Here is a 23,411-nt window from a genome sequence, read left to right as displayed (position 1 = left end):
TGAATTATATCATATATGTATGAAATGATCTTATATGTAGGATTCCCTACAATTTTCCCCGTGCATGTGTGCTAAGTCGCTTCAGTCGTGTCCAACTCTTTGTGACCCCAATGGACCATAGCCCACCAGGCTTCTCTGCCCATGGGATTCTCCAGGCAAGAATACTGGAGTGGTTTGCCATGCCCTCCTCCAGGGTATCTTCCAGACCCAGGGATCGAGCCCGCATCTCCTGTGTCTCCCGCATTGCAGGCAGAATCTTTAAGGCTGAACCACCGGGGAGCCCAAATTGCCCCTCACCCTATTGTTAGAAGTTTAATGAATGAATGCAGCAAAGTAGCAGGACACATAGTCAACACACAAAAATCAGCTGCATTTCCCTACACTGAGACTTTTCGTCTTCGTTCTCTTTGCTGGCTTCCCAGGGCTCCATTGCAAGGAGTAGCACAACTTATGCCACTTGAAGCCCCCTGGATGTCTACCGGTGTCAAAGCATCCCTTGCATACAATCTGTAGTTTTTCAGTTTCCTTGGACCTACATCAGCCCAGATCAGCTTTTATCTTTTTTTTTTTTCAGCTTTTATCTTTTTTTACAACCTCCATTGTGATTAGAAAATATATGCATATTTACCGTACAATCTTTAGCAAGAATTTTTGAATCACCCACAATTTCACCACTCTGAAATAACCACTTGATATATTAGTGTACTTTCTTCTAGGAATTTTTCTGTAATAATTTATCTACATTGTACATTCTGGGGAAGCTGGAATATATACATATTCATATACAAATTTAGCTAGTATTTCCTGAGTCCCTACTATGTGTTAGTCGCTATGCTAACCGTTTGTTAAGTCCTTAAAATGACACTCGGAGATAGGTACTTTTTTTTTCATTTATAGAAAGACCATAACTTTTAATTTTTTTAATTTTAAAAATGATTTATTTTTCAAAATGAAGTATAGTTGATTTACAGTGTTGTGTTAATCACTGCTGTACAACAAAGTGATTCAGCTTTACAGACAGACAGACATACATACATACAGACAGACAGACAGACAGACATACAGACAGACATATATACAGACAGACAGACAGACAGACATACAGACATACATACAGACATACAGACATAGAGATTCCTTTTTAAAATATTCTTTTCCATTTATGGTTTCTCACAGGATATTGAATATAGTTCTCTGTACTACACAGTAAGACCTTGTTATCCTATATATATCCTGTATTAGCCATCCTATGTATAATAGTTTACATCTGCTAATCCTAACCTCCCACACCATCCCTCCCCCAAACCCTTCCCCCTTGGCAACCACCAATCTATTCTCTATGTCTGTGATTCTGTTTTTGCTTCATAGATAGGTTCATTTATGTCATATTTTAGATTCCACATGTAAGTGATATCATTTGGTATTCTTTCTAACTTAGTTCATTTAGTATGATAATCTCTAGTTGCAATCCAAGTTGCAATCTAGTTGCATCCAAGTTGCTGCAAATGGCGTTATTTCATTCTTTTTTATGGCTGAGTAGTATAGTATAGTCTTATTATTCCTACTTTGCAAAGGAGACATCTGATGCACAAGAAAGTAAAGTGACCTGCTCAAGGTCACATATCATGTAGATGGCAGAGCAGGGACCAGAGCCAGGTGAAGGGGTTCCACAGCTTGGGTTCTAAACCACTGGGAAACCATGTTTTGTTTCTTTTTTTTTCTTGTTTAAATTTTTAAAATTAGGTTTATTGAGGTGTATTTTTTTTTTTTACAATACATACATATTAATGATTTTTTTATGTCTGATCTTTTCTTTTCTAAACTTTTTATTTTGCATTGGAGTATAGCTGTGAGGTGTATTGCTCATACAATAAAATTCACCCTGCGTGTACAGTGCCATGAGTTTTGACAAATCCATATGGTTGTGGGGCTAGCATCACAGTCAGGGTACAGAATGTTTCCATCACCTCTTCTCAAGCACTCTTAGCGACTGGTAGCCACTGATCTGTTTACTATCATCATAAACTGGTTTTTCTTGCTCTAAACTTGGTATAACATTGTAGGATGTGCTCTTTTTTGCCTGGCTACTTCTGTTCAGGATGTTTTTGAAGTTCATTCACGTATTTGAATGTAGCAGTCATTCATTCTTTTTGTCTGAATGGTAATCCATTGTATGACCACACTGTGGTTTATCTATTCACCTGTTGATGGATTTTTGAGTTGTTTCCAGTGTTAGTGATGATGAACTAGAGTGGTATGGACAAATCTTTGTGTGGACATGTTTTTTTTAAAGATTTTTTTTAATGTGCACAGGTTTTAAAGTCTTTATTCAATTTGTTACAATATTACATCTATGTTTTGGTTTTTTGTCCACGAGGCATGAGGGATTTTAGGTCCTTGACCAAGGATCCAACTTGCATCCCCTGCATTGGAAGGCAAAGTCTTAATCACTGGACCACCAGGGAAGTACCTGTCCATATGTTTTGTTTAAACACCTAGGAGTTGAGTTGCTGGGTCAAGTGATGAGTGTATGCTTGACTTCTAAGAAACTGTCAAATTGTTTTCTGGTACTTGAACCATGCTACATGCCTACCTGCCTTGAACGAAAGCTCTGGTACCTCACATCCTCATCAGCGTGTAGTATGGCCAGGTTTGTTGGTTTGTTTAATTGTAGCCATTCAAGTGGATCTGTATTTGTGTCTCACTGTGGTTTTAATTTGCATCTTTGCATTTTCCTGTAACTACTCATGTTGAGCATCCTATGTGCTTGGTGGCCATTTGTATATTCGGAGACTTGTTTATTCAAATCTTTTGCCAATTTTAATTGCATTGTTTGCTTTCTTATTATTAATATATGAGTTTTTTATACTTTCTGGATATAGTCCTTTGCCAAATATATGTATTTTGAATGTGTAACATGTATTCTCCTCTGTGTAAACAGACTAAAAACTAAAGTCTTTTCATCGTTCTTGCTTTTCTCAGAGCAGAAGTATTTAATTGATGAGTTCCGCAATATCAGGTTTTTTGGGTTTTTTTCTGTTATGGTGTGTGCCTTTGTGTCCTATTTAAGAAATCTTTGGGAATTCCCTGGTGGTCCAGTGGTGAGGACTCAGCACTCTCACAGCCGAGGCCCAGGTTCAATCCCTGGTCAGGGAGCTAAAATCCCACAAGCCACTCAGCAACAGCCAGGGGAAAAAGGGGGGGGGGGGGGGGACATAGAACTAAGCATAATGAAAAACTACAAATCTTCCAAATGAAAGAAAAAAATTTTTAATTAAAATTTAAAAAAAAATAGAGAAGAGGAAGAGACCCCAGAGCTGTCTTCTGTCTGGGAAGGTACATCAAGAAGGTGGCCATGTGCAAGCCTGGCAGAGAGCCCTCAGCCGAGCCTGACCACACTGACACTCTGATCTGGGATGCTCAGGCCCCAGAACTGAGAAATAATCATCTGTTGTGTGAGTCTGTAGTCTGTGGTGTTCGCAATAGCTGCCAGAGGTGATGGAGATATCTCTGAAGGTTGGTGTGAGGATTAAATGAGATCATATTTATGAAGAGCTTAGGATAGTGCCTAGTGTACACAGTCACAGCAAGTGCTCAGCAAATAGTAAGCACTTGTTATCATATTTATAACAAATATCTGCTCTCAGTGGGATGTCTTCATTTTCATGATAGCATTAGAGGCAAAACCTTTTTATTTTTTTCAATTTGGCTCGAGTGAATCCTTAACGGTGAAACAGGACAACACTCTGCTTTGCTGGTTAGGTCAGGAAGCAGGGGTAGAAACTGGGTAATTGGCACCGGACCCCTGACTCCATGTCTGTGTCAGATTCCTTACTCCATAGGGAAATGAGTTAATCGACATTCGGGCTGGTGCACCGCTACAGAAATCATGCCAACTGAATTAGGAAAGTTTTATTTGGTTGACAAAAAATAAATAAAATAAAAATGGGAAAGAGAGAATTATTGACTCTGTGAATGTAAAAATCTGGTTTTGAGCACACCCAGATGGAGGGGTTCTATACTCCAGGGACTCTTTTTTTTTTTTTTTAAATTTTTATTTATTTATTTATTTTCCAGGGACTCATTTCTGGCTCTGCTTCTCTCAGCAGCGTCCTCATTCTCAGGCAGGGTCTCCTGACAACATGGCCAAGGTAGAGCTGAGCCACTCGGGGCTTTCATCCATCCCCCCAGCTTACGGGCCTCAGGGAAAGAGAAGCCCTGTCCTCACTTCCAGACCCTGAAACAAAGGAGGGTAGGCGGGTGGGGCGGGGGCGGGGGAGGGCGAGGCGCTCTGATTGGCTGGCTTGAGTCACATGCGCTTCCCTGGAGCAGGTGGGAGGGGCCAATCCAACCAGAGCCATGTGGCTTGAGAATAGCGGACCCGTGGGTCCCCCCAAACATAATGGGGTGACTGATTCCAGAAAGAGGTAAGGAGTGCTGGGTTCACAAACAGCCACTACAGTAACATCAGTCCGTTTTTCTTTGCTTGGCTGGGGAAAGCATATTTGACTCTGGGTTCCAGGAGAGGTTTGGGGAGTGATAATCACAAGAACTCTTGGGGGTGGAATGGCACCTGCAACATGGCAGCCAGTGGGGAGCTAAGAAGAGCAGCAGCCTGGAGGGGCCTTTCAGGAGGGGCCAGGGAAGGAGCGGGAAGGAGCCCAGGGCATCTAACAGTTAACAAGACGGCAGTCAAGTTTTACTAAAAGCTTTCCCCTAGGACTGACGCTAAAGCTGAAGCTCCAGTACCTTGGCTGGGAAGAGCTGACTCATTGGAAAAGACTCTGATGCTGGAAAAGCTTAAGGGCAGGAGGAAAAGGGGACGACAGAAGATGAGATGGTTGGATGGCATCACCGACTCAATGGATATGAGTTTGAGCAAGCTCCGGGAGATGGTGATAGACAGGAAAGCCTGGTGTGCTGCAGTCCATGGGGTCAAAAAGGGTTGGACACGACTGAGCAACTACAGCAGCAACTGTTAGTGATACTTTGGGGCAAATAAAGGGGAGAGCGCTGAGACCTCGTGGATGACAACATAGAGAACAGATGGAGGGACAGTGGAAGTGACCATGAAAATGGCAGAGATGACCTCCAGAGCCAGTGGTGATAGGTGACCATGGTTGGGATTGCAGGATGTAGTCATGACGTCGAAGGTTCATTGGTCACCAACTATGTGTCAGGCACTGTTCTGAACATGTCCCACACATCAACTTGTTTGTTTCTCAACACTCAGAGGTTAAGTCTTATTATCACCCCAGGATGAGAAGACTAGTCCTACTGGGGTAACCTAAAGTGGGGCTTCCTATCACCCCAGATCAGGGAAAATATGTCCTCTCAGGGAAGTGGCAAATGGTGAAGGCACAGTCAAAGTACATGTGCCCTTCTCCTAATAGACTTTTAAAAATATTGATTTGGCTACACTGGGTCTTAGTTGCAGCGCATGATATCTTTGATCTTTGTCGAGACACACAGGATCTTTAGTTGAGCATGTGGGATCTAGTTCCCTAACCAGGGATCAAACCCAGGTGCCCTGCACTGGGAGCACAGAGTCTCAGCCACTGGACCACTTAGGAGGGAAATCCCCTCCTAGGCAATTTTGTTGTTGTTCAGTTGCTCAGTTGTGTCTGACTCTCTGCAACCCCATGGATTGCAGCATGCCAGCCCCCCCCACCCCCGTCTCTCATCATCTCCTGGATTTCACCCAAATTCATGTCCATTGAATTGGTGGTGCTATCCAACCATCTCATCTGTCATCTCCTTTTCCTTCTGCCTTCAATCTTTCCCAGCATCAAGGTCTTTTTCAATGAGTGCACATCAGGTGGCCATAGTATTGAAGCTTCGGCCTCAGCATCAGTCCATCCAATGAGTATTCAGGGTTGATTTCCCTTAGAGTTGACTGGTTTGATCTCCTTGCAATCCAAGGGACTTTCAAGAGTCTTCTCCAGCACCACAATTTGAAAGCATCAATTCTTCAGTGCTCAGCCTTCTTTATGGCCTTGGAGTACTTAATGATCAAGATCAAACTGAGAAAGAGGAGGAAAGAGCTCAGTTTGAGAAAAGGCAGGCAGGGTTCAAGCTCAACTGATAGCAGTTGCTGTCAGCCACCCCCCAAAGGGTTCAGGAAGATTCACCCATCCATTTGGAGGTAAAACCAACAAGGGGAAATGCTTCAAATGTAAGTCAACTCACCACCAGGCCTGTGGATGGCAGGAGCCTCTGGGCCATGCTCAGCCTGCAAAGAGACCAGGCTCTGGAGAAGGGAGTGACCTCAGTTCCAAATGGGAAAGGGGGGGGCTTCTGCTCCTGAGATGGCCATGCTGGACAGCTGAGGTGCCCCCAGGGATTCCAGCGGCTCCCCTCTTCCCCCAAGGAGATGTCTATCTCCATCGAGGAATCCTGTGTGGTTCTGTTTTTTTTTTTTTTTTGCACAGAATACAGGAAGTTATTTCCCTGAACAGGGATGGAACCTGAGTCCCCTGCATTGGTAGTGGAAAGTCTTAAACAATGGATCACCAGGGAATCCCCCCTGGCTGGTCCTTAACAAAGCAGATAAGATTAGTTTTAAAAATTGTTCTAAAGGACTTTGGGTTTTTTGTTTATTTTTGTTATTTATTTATTTTTGGCTGTGTTGGGTCTTTGTTGCTGCACATGGGCTTTCTCTAGTTGTGGTACGAGGGCTTCTCATTGCAGTGGCTTCTCTTGTTGCAGAGCACAGGCTCTAGGGTGCCCATGCTTCAGTAGTTGTGACCCATGGGCTTAGCTACCCCCTGGCATATGGAACCTTCCCAGACCAGGGATCGAACCTGTGTCCCAAGCATTGGCAGGCAGATTCTTAACCACTGGACCAGCAGAGAAGTCCAGAAGATCAATTTTTTAATCAATACAGGAGCCATTTATTCTGTCTTGGTTTCTCAAAATGGGCCTCTTTCCTCTAAGTTTGCACAGTAACTGGTGTCAGTGGGAAACCTTGAACCCATAAATTCACTGTGCCTCTCACTTGCCAATTAGAACAGCGTTTGATCTCACATGCCTTTCTAGCTCTTCCTGAGCATCCTACACCACTCTGGGGGAGAGACCTTCTGGATTCCCTCTGCCCCATGTTAGGGTTAAGAGGGGCCTCAGACAGCCCCTTATCTGAGGGGTAGAGCAAGGGCCTGTTCACAGACTGACCTTCAACACTTGTCTTTTTAATCTGCTTGTTAAGTTTGCTTTTTCCAGGTTACAGCAATTCAAGATGATGGTGATAGAGGGATTCCAGTGACTCTCTGAAACCAATCCTGCTGGAATAACAGCAGAAGCTGCCCTGGGGCCCCTTGACAAGAGTGTTCCATGGCCCCAATTAGGTAGGGTGTATAAACCCAATGTCAGCCTGAAGAAGCTACAGAAGATGGACCATTGCCCCTCACCCTCCCAATAAGATTTTGGGGTGTCCACATCTCTCAGGAGGAATTTGAGACGGAAGATCAGGCCCCAGGATGAGCAGCTGCAGCTGGTCTCCTGCTGATCCTCCAAGATAGGATACCAGCAGGAGCACTGGGCCCTGATTCAGTGCATTCTTGTGGGTTTCCCAGCTCAATGCATGCACAGAGAAGGCCCTCAGTCTAGGGGAAGGACAAAAGGAGGGAGAAGACACCAGCTGGAATCCATCTTGGTTGAGAGATGCTTGCCCATACCAGGACCATATATGGAGATAACTGGCCAGAAAAAAAAAAAAAAAAAAAAAACCCTAAAAACTGTCACTATTCAAGCAACCTAATCCGCCCCTATTGTGCACAATCCCTGTTGCTCTGCTACAAGTGCTTTGCTTCTAATAAACACTTTTATCTTTTTCATTGTTCTTTGTCTCTTCACTGAATTCTTTCTTCAAAGAAGACAAGAACCAAAGTCCTTCTTCCAGCCGTTCCACCAAGCTCCATCATACTTTGGGGGAAATACCGCTTCACTGAGCCCTGAGCCACAGGTGGGCAGGATAGGGTGTCATGGCCACTGGTGGGCCTGGCTCCCAGTTTAGGACAGGTAGGTGCAGAGCAGCCCCTCCATGGTCAACCTGGGGCAACCAAGTTGAGGCCTGCCTTGTAGAGGAGGGGAGAGACAGGAGTCCTGAGGGCTCAAAGTCCCTTTAGGTGACTGGGGAGTTACAGGACAGGGAGAAAAATGGCGAGGGATGGACAGTGGGGCATGCACAAGATGGACAGATACAGAGAGAGAAAGGGAATCAGGAAGAGGTGTAAAGAGAGAGAGATGGAGGTAGCAGGAGATCTAGAGACACAGATACAGATAAACAAAAAATGGAGAAAAGACAAAGTGAGCCAAGAGAGATGACATGGAGGCCAAAATAGAAGAGAGAGATACGATGGCAGGTAGAGAGAGAAACTGTCAGATGGAGAGACAGAGACACAGAGGTAAAGATGTCTCCCTCCCCAAACCTGCCTTCCTTCATCCCACACAGGGAGGTATGCAGGGACAAGCTGGCAGAGACGCACCCTCTTCACTGACCTCCTTCTAGGCACTCCCACAATGGCATCTGGTCCTCCCTCTGCTCTGCCCACCTTCCAAACCGACTGCTGGCCAAGCCCATTAAGCTGCTACTCTGGCCACAACTGAAGGGCCCACGCCTTGAGGCGGAAACCACTGAGGAGGCGTCCTTGCTCCCAGGAACCCCAAACCCTCAATTAGTATTAATGAGGGAAGGTTCCTCACTGCTTAAAGACCCCCATCTAGGTTCAGATAGAGGGGAGGCCCCGCCCCTGTGACTCAGGAGGTTAAAGGGCCCGCCACCAGCCCATGAGCCCACAGTGTCCGGATGGCGTGTGGCAGCAGGAGAGTCACCATCCAGTTGGTTAACGAGGAGACAGGGCCTGAAACCAAGGGCCCAAAGCTCTTTCGGGGCCAGAACTTCAAAGCAATCCGAGCAGCGTGCCTGGATGAGGGGATCCTGTTCCGAGATCCCTACTTCCCGGCTGGCCCTGATGCCCTTGGCTATGACCAGCTGGGGCCCCACTCGGAGAAGGCCAAAGGGGTGGAATGGAAGAGGCCCCATGTAATGTGTGGATGGGGTTTGGGCTCCTGCGTCTGAGGGAGGAGGGGGCTGAGGACTGGGCTCCTGGTCTGAGGGAGGAGGAGGTTGGGAGCTAGGCCTCTGGTCTGAGGGAGGAGGTTGGGAGCTGGGCTCCTGGTATGAGGGAGGAGGTTGGGAACTGGGCTCCTGGTCTGAGGGAGGAGGAGGTTGGGAGCTAGGCCTCTGGTCTGAGGGAGGAGGTTGGGAGCTGCGCCTCTGATTTGGGGGAGGAGGTTGGGAGCTGGGCTCCTGGTCTGAGGAAGGAGGTTGGGAGCTGGGCCTCTGGTTTGAGGGAGGAGGTTGGGAGCTGGACTCCTGGTCTGAGGGAAGAGGTTGGGAACTGGGCTCCTGGTCTGAGGAAGGAGGGGGTTGGGAACTGGGCTCCTGGTCTGAGGAAGGAGGGGGTTGGGAACTGGGCTCCTGGTCTGAGGGAGGAGGAGGTTGGGAGCTAGGCCTCTGGTCTGAGGGAAGAGGTTGGGAGCTAGGCCTCTGGTCTGAGGGAGGAGGTTGGGAGCTGGGCTCCTGGTCTGAGGAAGGAAGGGGTTGTGAGCTGGGCTCCTGGTCTGAACAAGGAGGTTGTGAGCTGGGTTCCTGGTCTGAGGAAGGAGGTGATGAGCTGGGCGCCTGGTCTGAGGGAGGAGGTTGCGGGCTGAGTTCCTGGTCTGAGGAAGGAGGTTGTGGGCTGGGTTCCTGATCCCTGAGGGAGGAGGGGGTTGGGAGCTGGGCTCCGTGGTCCGAGGGAAGAGGTTGGGAGCTGGGCCTCTGGTCTGAGGGAGGAGGAGGTTGTAAGCTGGGCCCCTGGTCTGAGGAAGGAGGGGGTTGGGAACTGGGCTCCTGGTCTGAGGAAGGAGGGGGTTGGGAACTGGGTTCCTGGTCTGAGGGAGGAGGAGGTTGGGAACTGGGTTCCTGATCTGAGGGAGGGGGTTGCGAGCTGGGTTCCTGGTCTGAGGGAGGAGGAGGTTGTGAGCTGGGCTCCTGGTCTGAGGGAATTGGTTGGGAGCTGGGCCTCTGGTCTGAGGAAGGAAGGGTCACTGTGGGAACTTCAGAGCACGGTCAGCCATCCTGGGTCAGGGGAGGCCCAGGGAAGCCAAACGCCTGCCCCAGGCTTTACAAGCCTCTCACGGGGATGGAGGCACTCATTACTCCAGAGCTGGGAGGGCAGGAGGGGACGCAGGCATCTTACCTCCTGGCTTCTCCTTCCCTCCCCTTCCTGGCTGAGGCCTGGAATCCCTCATCACCCGCAGGAGTTTTGCACTGAGCCCCAGTTCATCTGTGAGGACATGAGTCGAACAGACGTGTGTCAGGGGAGACTGGGTGAGACCTCTGACCCCGTGTTGAGCCCCCAGATCCCGCAAGTCACAGCGGGACCCTGCAGCCGCCCCGCCTCCACCGCCCCGGCCCCACCCCACACCCCTACCTCCCTTTCAGCCTCTCCTCCTCGTGCCTTCTTTCCACCCTCCCTTAACCCCAGCCTTTCCTCCCAGGTAACTGCTGGTTTCTTGCGGCCGCTGCCTCCCTCACTCTGTACCCCCGACTCCTGTCCCGAGTGGTCCCCCCGGGACAGGGCTTCCAACATGGCTACGCAGGTGTCTTCCACTTCCAGGTAAAGCTCGGTTCCTCTGTTCATGCCTCATTTTCCCTCAGGGTGACGTGGATTTCATAGCTCACGCTGTCCCCCTGGGGCTGGAATTCCCGGACTGGTGCAGCAGGGTCCAGGGGGGCAGGGGCTGGGGCCCAGCGGGGAAGCTGAGCCCCGGCCCTGCCCGTCCCCCCCACCAGCTCTGGCAGTTTGGCCGCTGGGTGGACGTCGTGGTGGACGACAGGCTGCCTGTGTGCGAGGGGAAGCTGATGTTCGTGCGCTCCGATCAGCGGAACGAGTTCTGGGCTCCACTCCTGGAAAAGGCCTATGCTAAGTAAGGATCCTGATGCCCCCAGCAGCAACCCCAAGTCCTAGCCAGCAGCCCTCAGGCCACAGGGGACCCCTGGAGCCCCTGACTTCTGGGATCCCCTAAGACACCTCGCGAAAGATGTCAAACCAAGGACCCTCATGTTTCACCATCACCGAATGACTTCCAAATCATGAACACGTCCCTCCATCCATATTTCACACAAAATATTCCTAGATACCCACTAAACACTCATAATTCCGAAGGAGACTGAAATATCATGTCAGGCCCCGGTGTCACCCTGGAGAACCTGTAATCTCAGTCTCTCCTGATCCATCGAGAAATCCAAGATACGTCCAATATATCAGGTGTAATCCCTGGGACCCTCAGGTCTTTGCTTTTCCCCATTCTGCAGCTCTGAAATCCCTGACAAGGCCCACAGGGATCACTCCCAAAGCAGACATCTCCCACAGATGCAAAATATCAGACACAGCCCCCAGGAAGTCCAGAATTCTGACAGAACTCTCCTATGAGCCCCAAATCACGCAGTCCTGGTGGCCCCAGGAGCCACCGGTCTGACTTTCCAGGGCTTCTAGGATATGCCTTTTTCAAGAGCCTGCCAATTTGGGGGACAGCCCCTGGGACCTCAGACTAGAACCTCACAGCCTGAGCCAGAAGCCCCACCCCACCCCGCACATCCCAGGGATTGCCCGAGATACTCAATCATGCCTCAGATGCCTGACCCTAGACTGCTCCCACAGGCTCCACGGCTCCTATGAGGTGATGCGAGGCGGCCACATGAATGAGGCTTTTGTGGACTTCACAGGGGGCGTAGGTGAGGTGCTTTACCTGAAGAAGGACACTCCAAACCCTCCGGGCCTCTTCTCCATCCTGCGCCATGCCCTGGCCAAGGAGTCCCTCGTGGGGGCCACTGCCCTGGTGAGAGAGTCAGACCCCCATGAAGACACCTCCCAACCAGGATCTGAGCACAGTAATGACTAGAAGGAGGCAGTGTCCCGTGTCCTCCTCCTCTCTGCTTTCACTGTTGGCTTATTCTCTCTCACAAATCTAACACGAGCCAGTCCAAAGGACATCTGTTTGCTCTCAGAACAAGTTAAGCTTCAGGCACAGCTGGATCTAGGTGCTTAGTGGATGTCGTGAATATGTCTTTCTTTTTTTTTTTTTTGAATTCCTGCTTCTGGGTTAGATTCACTTGCAAACTTTTCTCTCATGGGCACAAAAGTGACCCCCACAGTGGTAGGTTCCTCCTACCACTCAGGTGGTATGTGCTCAGTTGCCCAGTCATATCTGAATTTTGGCGACACCTACGGACTGTAGCCTGCCAGGCTCTGAGCCTCCAGGCAAGAATACTGGATCAGGTTACCAATTCCTACTCCAGGGGATGACTAAGGGGTCTAACCCGAGTCTCTGGGGTCTCCTGCATTGGCAGACAGATTCTTTACTACTGCGCCAACTAGGAAGCCCATACTCAGGTGGGAGGAGGGTGAAAACACGTGTCTCTTTCTGAGAAGTTCCATGAAAGTTCCGTGATCGCTTTTCACAGGCTCAGTTTGGGTCACATGTCCATCTGTGACCTAATCACATACTCAAACACTGAGTCAGTCTAGCTCATTCATTCACTCATTTACCTAATCCTCTACTCAGTAATTGATTGTCTTGTGCATTCCTCTGCCTCTTTTCCTCTCTATTCTGTATCTTTCTTTCTTTCTTTCTTTTTGTTCTGTATCTTTCTTTGTTGCCATTTCTCTGTCTCTCTCATCTGTTTTGGTCTCCTGTCTCTATCTGCCTCTCTCTCCCATCTCTTGCCTTCCCTCCCCAACTCCTAGACCCTCTTGGAGCCCGGTGCCATTCAGTTAGGTGCTCTGGGTGACTCCCGCCTTGGTGACAGGAGGTGGCAGTGCAGAGAGGAGAAGCCACCCTCCTGTCCCCCACTGTGGCTCACTGTCCCCTGTCCTCTGCCCAGAGTGATCGGGGTGAGTACCGGACAGAAGACGGGCTGGTGAAGGGACATGCATATTCAGTTACGGGCACACACAAGGTGAGGAATCCCCAGGGTGGGCTGGCAAGGGGTGTCCGGGCACCAAACTCCCCACTGACCATGCCTCCCTTAGGTGTCACTGGGCTTCACCAAGCTGCGGCTGCTGCGGCTGCGGAACCCATGGGGCCGAGTGGAGTGGAATGGGGCCTGGAGCGACAGGTGGGATGGATCTGGGGTGGGTGGGTGGTTCGGCTCCCCCCTGCCCCCCCCCCCCCCCCACTTACACCTCAGTCTCTCCAGCTGCCCACGCTGGGATGCACTCCCTACAGAGTGGCGAGATGCCTTGCTGGTGAAAAAGGAGGATGGCGAGTTCTGGTGAGTGGGGCAGGGTCCCACGTCTGCCTGGGTGAGGGGTACCAGGCTACTGGGATCAGGGAGGGGGCAAGTCCCGCTTGAAGGAACACGGGAGAAGTTCATGGGGATAAGTCCTAAGTGGCAGAGAAACTGACCATATCTGTGGTAATTTGGGAAGCTGGGTTCTATTTTGGGGAGCTGAAGAATTAGCAGTAATATTAGGGGAATTGGGAAGCATAGTAATCTTCAACAGGTTGAAGAGGGATGGGTGATATTTAGCACAATTGAGGGAGAGTTGGTGACATTGGGGGCATTTCTTGAAATTTGGCAAAGCTGAGGGGCTGAAGGATACCTGCTAGTAATAGAGAGTCTGAGGGTCTCAGTATCTGGGGAGAAATCTAGGGGAGCTGGTGGCACTTGTGATAAACCCATCCACCAATGCAGGAGACCTGGTTCAATCCCTGGGTTGGGAAGATCCCCTGGTGGAGGGCATGGCAACCCACTCCTGTATTCTTGCTGGAGAATCCCATGAACAAAGGAGCCTGGCGGGCTGCAGTCCACAGGATCGCAAAGAGTCAGATACCACTGAAGTGACTTACCACAGCATGCACCAGGGGGGCTGGCGGGGTCTAACTTGGGGACTGATGTGTAACTGGCAACATTTAAGGAGCTCAGGGGGCTTTGTGATTGAGAGGGTCACGGGACAATTTGGGAGACTAGGGCCCTGGGGATGTGAGGGCCCGGGCAGGGTCTGACCACTAGCCACCGTCCAGGATGGAGCTGCTAGACTTCTTCCGCCACTTCGACACCGTCCAGATCTGCTCGCTGAGCCCCGAGGTGCTGGGCCCCAGCCCGGCTGGAGGCGGCTGGCACATTCACACTTTCCAAGGCCGCTGGGTGCGCGGCTTCAACTCTGGTGGGAGCCAGCCTGGTGCCGGTGAGGCCTGAAGGGGGCCCCAAAGGCAAGCGGGGGTGGGGCTGTGGCAGGCTGGGTAACCCTGTCTCTTTGTCCTTACCTAGAAACCTTCTGGACTAACCCCCAGTTCCGGCTGACGCTGCTGGAGCCTGATGAAGAGGATGAGGAAGAGGATGGGTCCTTGCAGTGCTGGGGGGCAGCAGGGGCACGGGGCCCCGCACGGGGTGCTCGCACCCCCAAATGCACTGTTCTCCTGTCACTCATCCAGCGCAACCAGCGGCGCCTGAGGGCCCGGGGCCTCAAATACCTGACCGTGGGATTCCACGTGTTCCAGGTGGGACCCCGAGCTGAGCAGAGGCAGTGGGGGGGCAAGGGGAAGACACAGAGGCATGGAGGTACAGGAGGCCAAGGTGGGATCTGAGGGGCGGAGAGGGGCTGAGGAGGCCGAGGGGGTAGTGGATGGGGGCCAAGGATGAGGGTCAGGAGACAGCTGAGGACACCAGAGATTCAAGGAGAGACTGAAGGGCTAGGGAGGGTGCAGAAAGAGACTGGGGGTCAGAGGGCAGAGGGATGAGGAGTCAGAAAGGAGTCAGAGAAAGGGTTGAAGGCAAGGCTGAGGATTTGGGAGTGGACCCGGGAGCAGAGAAGGCACTTGAGGGCACAGACGGGAGACGGTGGCCAGGAGGGGCTAGGTCAGGGACTAAGGGGCATGGCCTTTAGGAGGGGTGGGGTGGGAAGAAAAGAGAGGCAGGGATGTGGAGGGAACAGGGAAGGGCTCTGCCTGGTGGCTGCCTCCCAGGGCCCTGACTTCCGTGGCTCTTCCTTCTTGCAGATCCCAGAGGAGGTGAGTGTCAGAAAAGACCCCAGATTCCATCCATCCCTGAACCAGCCCCAGCGGCTCCTACAACCTGGGGGCCTGAGGCGCGCTTGGGGAGATCGGTGACCAGTGGGTTTGTCCAGGGTGGTGTGGAAGGTGCGGTGGGTCGGAGGTCGGATGGGGTGAACTTGGACGGTGGTGGTCACGCCGCCCTATCCCTCCCAGCTACTGGGCCTGTGGGACTCACCGCGGAGTCGCGCGTACTTGTCGGGCCTGCTGCGCGCCGACCGCTCGCCATTCTGCGCCCGCCGCGACGTGAGCCGCCGCTGCCGCCTGCGCCCGGGCCACTACCTGGTGGTGCCCAGCGCCGCCCGTGCAGGCGATGAGGCCGACTTCACGCTGCGCGTGTTCTCTGAGCGCCGCCACACTGCCATGTGAGCTGGACACCCAGCCCCGCCCCCGGGATCCCAGCCCCGCCCCCGGGACCCTGTCCCCGGGCCCTCCCCACCCCACCCAGCCCCGCCCCCGAGATCCCAGCCCCGCCCCCGGGACCCCAGCCCCGCCCCCGGGGTCCCCAGCCCCTCCTGCGTCAGCTCCGGCCCCATCCCACCTAAACTCCACCTGAGTCTCAACTGAGACCCCGAGTGCTCCATAGCCTCAGCCGTGGGGTGAGCAGCCCCCTTCCCCATCTCCCGTCTGTAATTTGCAGGGAGGTAGATGACGTGATCAGCGCCGACCTGCATGCCCTTATGGTGAGGCGCGGCTCTGGGAAGGGGCGCTATGGTGTGTGTATGTGGGCTGGACGAGACGGGGGAAGGTGTGGGGGTGGTGGCTGGAACTCTTTGGTCAGAACTAAACTACCCCCAACCCCACAGGTCCCCTACATTCCCCTGGAGCTCGAGTTGCAGCAGCTTTTTCAGGAGCTGGCAGGAGAGGTGAGGAGGTGGGGCAGGGCTAAATGGGTTCCCTCCTCTCCCCTCTCTTGTCATAAACATCTCATTTTTCTTTAGTTTCCCAGTCTCTCTGTGCTTAAATATCATGAACTTCTTTTGCCAAAACACTCACAGCTCTTCCCTGCCACAGGGCCTTTGCTCAGTCTGTACCCTCCTGCTGGACTGCTCCAGCAGTCTCTCCCTTCACAACCCCTGCCAGGTCAAGGCCTTTTCTTTCCCCAAACTGGTCAGCCACTTGGTCTCTGCGAGTTCCAGCAGCCCAGGGCTTCCCTACTGCAACCCTGACCTCTCTGTGGACACGTCTCCCTCCCTCCATGGACCAGGAGCTCTGACAGGCCCAGGGCTCTCTCAGGCTCTGCCATGTCCCAGAACCTCCCAGCATGCTGTCTAGGCCCCCCTCCCTGGGCTGTTTGTTGAATGACTGCCTGAGTGCATCCTCACAACCAGCTCTGTCCTCGCCAGGAGGAAGAACTTGGCGCCCCTCAGCTCCAGGTCTTGTTAAGCATCGCCCTGGAGCCTGGTGAGTTGGGGACCAAGAGTGAACCCCCAGAACCCCCATGTGTGTCTATCCACGATGCTGCTGGGAGAAAGCCGCGGGAACCCTGGCCTCAGCCTGCCAGCATCTCCCCTGTGGCCGAAACTGTGGATCCTGTGATGGGACCCGTGGCCACTCATAAGCCTCCGTTCCTCTAAGGGAGAAGCAGGGAGTGTCGCTGCCCTAAGCACTGACCCAGACCGCCTTGCCTGGGTTCAAATCTCAGCTCTGCTAGTTTCCATCAGTCGCAGGACTTTCGGGGATAACAATAATCCCGAGTACTTACTGTGATGGCCAGGATGTGGGAAGTGCTGCTATCTTTTTGTTTTCCCTGTAGCCAGGGCCCATGCCCAGACCCCCAGAGAAATCGGGCTCAGGACCTGTGAGCAGCTGCTGCAGTGTTTTGGGGTATACGATGGGGGCAGTGCCCGGGGAGGGGGAATGGCCTCGGCTCCCCTTCTGGAGACATTGACCTTAACCAGATGCTCCCTCCCCAGCATGGGGGAAGCCTGGACTTGTACCACTTCCAGCAGCTCTGGGGCCACCTCCTGGAGTGGCAGGTAAGGTGGGGCACTGGGCGGGGCACCTCCTCCTGGAGGGACAGGAACCTTTACTAATAGGTCTAGGTGCCCTGTAGGCGAGCGGGATCCCGGGGGAGAAGGGGAACTGGTCGGCACTACACCAACCTCGAGACATCTGGCTGGAATGTCCCTGCCCCCCCACCTCTCTGCTGTCCCTTTGCGTGTGTGTACTAAGTCACTTCAGTCGTGTCTGAGCCTTTGCGACCCTGTGGACAATAGCCTGCCAGGCTCCTCTGTCCATGGGATTCTCCAGGCAAGAATACTGGAGTGGGTTGCCATGCCCTCCTCCAGGGGATCTTCCAGATGCAGGGATCGAACCCGCCTCTCTTATGTCTCCTGCATTGGCAGGCGGGTTCTTTACCCCTAGCGCCACTTTGTCCCTTTAGGGGGCACTAAAATAGCTCAAGGATCAAGAGCAAACTCTGATCCTGGGTTGGAAACCCCAGCTCCCAGCTCAGCCCCTTGCTGGCTGTGTGACCTGAGGGGGCCTTTGCTGGTCTGTGGCTGGGAGGCCATCATTCCCTCTGCTCTGGACCTCCGTGAGGAGGAAACAGTCCCAGGCCTGTCCACACTACAAGTGACAAGCCACTGTTCACTGAGCCCTTTGTGGGTAGCATCTCACCTTGTCCCCACAACCCCCCTATTACCGCTGGTACTATTATTTCCACTTTACGGAGTGGGCAACAGAGGCCCAAAGTGGTTCAGCTGCTGGCATGGAAAAGCCAGGAAGAAAGGGAGGTGGATGGGAACCCAGGCCCCCTTTCAGCCTTCTTGAGGATGCTCCGGGACCTGGGGGCGGGACTGACCCAGACCTCCCTGCCCAGGCCACATTCGATAAGTTCGACGAGGACGCCTCTGGAACCATGAACTCCTATGAGCTGAGGCTGGCGCTGAATGCAGCGGGTATGGACAGAGGTCCTGGGGGCTCCTGGGGATGGATCTGCTCCCCCGCCTCCCCCACACCCCTCCCCTGCACCCACAAAGCCCACACCTTAGTTTGTGCAGGAACTGGGTGACCCTAAAAGAGGCCTGAGGGGGGGACTCCTCTGTGTGGGGGGAGGAGGGCACTGTGGGAGTGGGCCCTCCCTGGAGGGGAAGGGGGCTGCCTAGGGAACTGGTGTCTGAGAGGCCCTGGCCCACAAGGCCTCAGAGTAGGATGTCCTGGACTCCTTGGTTGGCCCTGGGCTCTTGAGTCCACCTTCTGGAGCCTCTGTTTTCCTCTCTGTAAAATGGCTCATACAGAGGGTGGCTGGAGGGAGCCTGTGGAATGGTGCCCACAGGGCTTCTTGCTGGGAACTTAGCTTCCATTCGCGCAGGCCAGGTCACCTAAACGAAGGCTCCCACTGGAGCCTTCCTGAGTTCCTTCAGAAGACATAGAACAACCCCATTCTATTTGTGTGGGAGCACAAAACCCTAGCCACAGCACGGAGCCAGAGACCCACGCTTTCCCAGGGCCGCACAGTTAGAAAAGTTGTGCGAGGGTGATTTGCCCCCCACCCCACCTTGCATGGAAGGAGTGAGAGGTGGGATCAGACACGGAACTGCCAGACCCCACACCCCTCCCCCAGGGCTCATTGGCCATAGCAAAAGGAAGGATGCAACATGGAGGGATGGGAGGCTGGGGGGATGTGACCCAAAGTCTGAGAGGCAGAAGGGGGAGGTCAAAGGTCCAGGGAAATACAAGAAAAGAAAGGAACTCAAGAGCCGACTCATTAGAAAAGACCCTGATGCTGGAAAAGATTGAGGGCAAGAGGAGAAGGGGATGACAGAGGATAAGATGGTTGGATGGCATCACCAACCCGATGGACATGAGTTAGCAAGCTCCGGAAGATGGTGAAGGACAGGAAAGCCTGGCATGCTGCAGTCCATGGGGTCACAAAGAGTCAGACACAATTGAGTGACTGATCAACAAGAAGACAGTGGGGGAGATGGAGTCAGAGAAGATGGGAAGACGTGAGCCTGAGAGAGTCCCAGGTAGACAGAAGGGGAAGATGGAGGGTTGTGCTATTCACTCAGTATCCCTCGGTAGGGGGTTGGTGTCAGTCTAGGCAGAAAAGTGCTCTCGCAGGGATGACATTCTGGTGGTGCGGATACACCAACAAGCAGAGTGTCCGCTGGTGAGGAGTTCTGTGGTGGGAAAAGGAAGCAGGCCAGGGTGCTGGGACAAGCAGTGAGCAGGGTGCGGGTTGAGACAGGGCGGGCAGGGAAGGCCTCACTGAAGTGATGGTTGAACAGAGATCTGAAGGACGGGGAGTGAGCCTCAGGGACACTGGGGAAGAGCCGTCCAGACAGAGGGAAAGGCAGTGAAAAGGCGCTAGGGAGGCTGGTGTGAAGGGAGAGGAGTGAATGACGGGGCTCAGTGATGGAGAGGAGGACTGAAGAGGGGGGTGGGGGCATGGTATGGCTGGATCCCAGTGGGGAGGGAGAGGTGGTCACAGAGATTGGTGGGGTAAGACAGGAGAGCCTCGGGAGGACAGCTCTTTCGTACTTACCAGCGGGAGGAGGGAGAGCCAAGTCCAGGATCAGGGTGTGTGTGAGGCTGGAGCTGGCAGGCAAGCGGAAGGCTGCGTGTAGTGGAGGGAATGCCAGGGAGCGGCCAGCAGGAAGCCATGGCCGGAAGACCCTGGCAGCTCTGCGCTGGGGGGCCTGGCAGAACCTGCTCTGACCTTATCCTGTCCACTGCTCCAGGAACACCCCCAAACCCCGCCCTGCTCCCGGCCCTGTGCTGGCTGATGCTGGGGATTCTGTGGTGATCAGGAGCCTTTCCCGGACCTCTCCCCTGCTTAGTCCCAGAGCCACTAATGACTGACAGCCTGGGAAGGAGGATGCTCAGGGCAGGGATGTGGAGGTGCAGGGAGCTGTGGGAGCCCAGAGGGGGAGCTTGATGCTGCTTGTGGGGGTGGGGCTGAGTATCTGAGAGGACTTCCTGGAGGAGGTGTGTACCAGAGTAGGACATGGTGTTTTGGGCGGAGGTAACATCAAGTATAGAAGGCAGCAAGACAAAGCCCTAGGTCAAGTGAGGGTGGGTGGGTGAGGGGAGCAGGAGATGAGGCATAGCCTGTGTGGGCCACCAGGTGCCTAGGGACAGTGTGGGTCCTGGGGAGGGGTAACCAGGAGGTCATGGTCACTAGGGCCCAGTAACCTTGGTAAGGGGGTTCACAAGTACCAGCTTTTAAAGGCCTCTCTTGAAATTCCTTGTCAAAGAAGCTTAAACAATATATATATATATATATATTTTTTTTTTTGTTTGTTTGTTTTTATTTTTGGCCACGCCTCATGGCATGCGGGATCCTAGTTCCCTGACCAGGGACCAGATATTGAACCCATGCCCTGTGCAGTGGGAGAGCAGGAGCCTTAGCCACTGGCCCACCAGGGAAGAACCCCAGAGATGATTTCTAAACTCTAGAAATGACGCCTGATGTGGAGTGTCAAGATATTGACTCCATATGGGACTGGCAAAAATGCTTTGCTGCATGGAGGTATTCTCCAGTGTCTATTAGCAGAAATTCTCAGAGTCTGAAGGGGTAGCAACACTGACATAGTTAACAATGTGCTGGCAGATACTGTCCTAAGCTCTCGACATCTAACACCTTCACATGCTCGCGGGGGTCAGGGCTGACCTAGTTCCCATTTGACAGATAAGGAAGTGAAGGGAGTTGCCCTGGGGCCTCACAGCTGGAATGAGGCAGAGCACGGACTGGAGAGGTGGGGCCAGACCTGCATTTCCTGGGTAGTCAGAGGGGGTGGTGTGACCCGGAGGCAGGCAGAGGGCAGCCGGGCATCATAGGTGGCCTCCCCCAGGCTTCCACCTGAACAACCAGCTGACCCAGGCCCTCACAAGCCGCTACCGTGACAGCCGCCTGCGTGTGGACTTTGAGCGCTTCGTGTCCTGCATGGCCCAGCTTATCTGCGTCTTCCGTGAGTGCCCTCCCTGGCACAGGCGGGGCAGAGGGAGGTGGTCTCCGGGGCCGCGGAACCAGGGGGGTGGGCCCGCACCTCACCTCACCCCTCTCTTTGCACAGGCCACTGCAGCCAGCACCTGGATGGGGGTGAGGGGGTCGTCTGCCTGACCCACAGACAGGTAAGCCTGGAATGCAGGGCGCGGGTGGCGGGAGGGGGCATGTCGGGAGCCCCCAGCCTCACCCCTCCTCTCTCCTCTCGCCAGTGGATGCAGGTGGCCACCTTCTCCTAGATCTTGGCCCAGGAGCCCTGCCTCTCCCCCTCGCAGCCCAGGCCACGGGGAGGGGGCAGCTGCTCTGACAGTGGGCCGTGGTTCCTAGCGCGGCCTTGGGAGCCGGCCTGCCCGGAGCTGATTTCAGACGACACTGGGCAAGTCCCCGCACCTCTCTGCTTTGTCCTTGGGCAGGGTCACATGCCTGTCCTGTGTGGGCTGCAGCAGTTTGCCCACGTCACACGCTGAGAACAGTGGCTGGCCCAGAGTGGGTCCCCACTGGCACCCCTGTGCTCACACACTCACGGGAACGGGGACTGGGGCGCGCCCAAGCCCTCACTTCACTCTGGGAAGGGGTGCTCCATCATCACTCTCCGAAGAAGTACAGAACAGGGATAGAAAAACAGAGGACACTGTAGGAATCCTTCTTAAAAATATTACATGTTTTATTATCCTGTCCCCAGAAGGGAGGTTTATCCAGAAACCGAGAAAAAACAAAATCAAGAATAAACTCAAAAAAATAAGGGTGGGGGGGTAGGTAGGGAAGGGAGAGCAAAACCATCCACTAACAGGCAGCTAGGCCAGCAGCCCACCCTCCACCTCAGGAGGGTCCCCAGAGACCCATGCCCGACGGCAGACATCAGAGAGAAATCGGTGAGGGGCTGGGGGAGGGGAGCCAATCAGCTATGTCTTCATTATTGAGAGCAAGAGGCGGCGAAGATATGTGAATATATATTTATATAATAAATCCGTAAGTTAATAAAGTAAATAGTAATTCTCTGAAAGGTTGATTTTTTTTTACGTTTTTTTTGTGTGTGAATTTGTGTGTGTGTGTGTGGGGGGGGTGGGGGAGTTTTGGGGAAGGGGGGTGGTCCTTAGAAAATTTGAAGAGATACACAGGTCCAGACAAAGCAAAGTGGGGGGTTGGCTGGGGGTGAGGGCTGGAGGCTGGTCTGCCTGGCCCCTCTCCTATCGCAGAAGAGAGGGGGACTGAAGCCCCTCACGTCCTGGTGACGCCAAGTTGGAGGGGAGGCGAGACAGAGCAGGCAGCTCCTCTTTCCTGCCGGGCGGCCTGGGCACCCTCTGCAGGGCCCATCACAGGCTCGGCGGTTCCTGGACAAGGCACGTCGGGCTTTGGCCTGGATGTGGGAGGCCTTGAAGGGACCTCGGGGGAGAAGGGGTGGGGGAGGGGTGGGGGTGCCGTTTCTAGGGCTTGGAGGGGGCCTGTTTTGCTGAGGATCCACTGTTCCCTCCACATTTAAAAAAAAAAAAAAAAAAAAAAACCCGAAACGAAACAACACACCATATATATTTACCAGACCAGAAGCGCTGACCCCGTAAGCCTCCCAGCCCCCATCCAGGGGGAGGGAGAGCCGTGCGGCCGGCTGACCAGAGAGAGAGGAGAGAGCCTGCCCCAGCCCCTCCCTGCCCACCCGCCCCCCAGCAAGACCGACAGAGAGTGCTTTGCATAGATACAGAGTCAGAGGAGCGGGCCGGGGGCCCTCGCGGTGCGGAGGTGGGGTGGAAGGGCTCCCCCAGCCCCTCCGGGAGGCTGTGAGGAGTGGGGCGTTTGGTCAGGGGTTCTCTGAGCGGGGCCTCACAGGTCGCTCTCTCCGTACAGGGCTGTGGAGAAGGACTTGTAGTCGAGGGCGCCGGGCACGGCGTCGGGGCCCTGGTAGGGCGCCATGCGGGCGATGCAGTACTCCGCCTGGTCGGGTGGCAGCTCTCTCCGCAGCTCCTCGGCTGTGATGAAGTTCTGGGGGGCGGCAGGGTGGGAATCTGGGTCACCCCCCACCCGCCCCCGGCACGTACGCTGGCCCACCGGGCCCTGGGTGCCTGCCTGCTGGGTGTCTGGCTCACCTTGTCCCCGGCCAGGACCTTGAAGGAGGCGATGACCTGGTCGGCCGTGTCTGTGTCGGTGGTCTCCCTCGACATGAAGTCGATGAAGGCTTGGAAGGTCACGAGGCCGCTGTGGTTGGGGTCCACCACGCTCATGATGCGGTTGAACTCGGCATCGCCCTGCGAGGTGGGTGGGCGGGGGACAGGTGGCCCTTGAGCAGCGCAGGGCAGCCTGGGCCTGGCCCAGTGGTTGGAACGTGGGGCCGGGAGAGCAGGGCCCAGCCCCGGCACACGGGACCGGC

At 53.7% G+C, this 23,411-nt stretch overlaps 2 protein-coding genes and 1 non-coding gene across 4 annotated transcripts in view; 2 read left to right on the top strand and 1 right to left on the bottom strand.

Moving 5' to 3' along the window:
- The first annotated feature begins 3,084 nt into the window (after positions 1 to 3,084).
- On the top strand, positions 3,085 to 3,156 carry TRNAE-CUC (transfer RNA glutamic acid (anticodon CUC)). Its single transcript has one exon. It is a non-coding gene; the product is annotated as a tRNA-Glu (tRNA).
- Positions 3,157 to 8,803: 5,647 nt separating this feature from the next.
- CAPN12 (calpain 12) lies at positions 8,804 to 21,841 on the top strand. The gene is made up of 21 exons (XM_061139224.1): positions 8,804 to 9,040; positions 10,303 to 10,372; positions 10,543 to 10,661; positions 10,838 to 10,971; positions 11,706 to 11,883; positions 12,929 to 13,003; positions 13,077 to 13,162; positions 13,244 to 13,318; positions 14,071 to 14,234; positions 14,318 to 14,547; positions 15,046 to 15,057; positions 15,256 to 15,464; positions 15,740 to 15,782; positions 15,906 to 15,965; positions 16,446 to 16,503; positions 16,856 to 16,926; positions 17,016 to 17,078; positions 17,924 to 18,002; positions 20,901 to 21,017; positions 21,122 to 21,180; positions 21,265 to 21,841. The coding sequence occupies exons 1-21, from the start codon at positions 8,804 to 8,806 to the stop codon at positions 21,289 to 21,291; spliced, it is 2,166 nt and encodes a 721-aa protein (XP_060995207.1). The 3' UTR covers positions 21,292 to 21,841.
- Positions 21,693 to 23,411, bottom strand: part of ACTN4 (actinin alpha 4) — a 74,819-nt gene continuing 73,100 nt past the window's right edge. For both annotated transcript variants that reach the window (XM_061139223.1, XM_061139222.1), the window contains exons 20-21: positions 23,131 to 23,289; positions 21,693 to 23,026 (exon numbers count right to left, since the gene is read on the bottom strand). In XM_061139223.1, the coding sequence (XP_060995206.1) occupies positions 22,868 to 23,026; positions 23,131 to 23,289 (318 nt within the window). In that variant the 3' untranslated portion in view covers positions 21,693 to 22,867. The remainder of the gene's footprint in view (positions 23,027 to 23,130; positions 23,290 to 23,411) is intronic.

The sequence above is a fragment of the Dama dama genome, chromosome 4 (assembly GCF_033118175.1).
Source record: "Dama dama isolate Ldn47 chromosome 4, ASM3311817v1, whole genome shotgun sequence".
In the NCBI taxonomy this organism is placed as follows: domain Eukaryota; kingdom Metazoa; phylum Chordata; class Mammalia; order Artiodactyla; family Cervidae; genus Dama; species Dama dama.
The sequence above is the reverse complement of the archived record's forward strand: the minus strand, read 5'-3'. Positions and strand labels throughout refer to the sequence as shown.

Bases quoted from the DNA above. Each gene is read 5' to 3' on its own strand.
- CAPN12 (XM_061139224.1), top strand. From the start codon at position 8,804: ATGGCGTGTGGCAGCAGGAGAGTCACCATCCAGTTGGTTAACGAGGAG. The intron at 10,373-10,542 runs GTGAGACCTCTG...CTTTCCTCCCAG, and splicing joins CGTGTGTCAGGGGAGACTGG to GTAACTGCTGGTTTCTTGCG. The intron at 15,966-16,445 runs GTGAGGAGGTGG...TGTCCTCGCCAG, and splicing joins TTCAGGAGCTGGCAGGAGAG to GAGGAAGAACTTGGCGCCCC.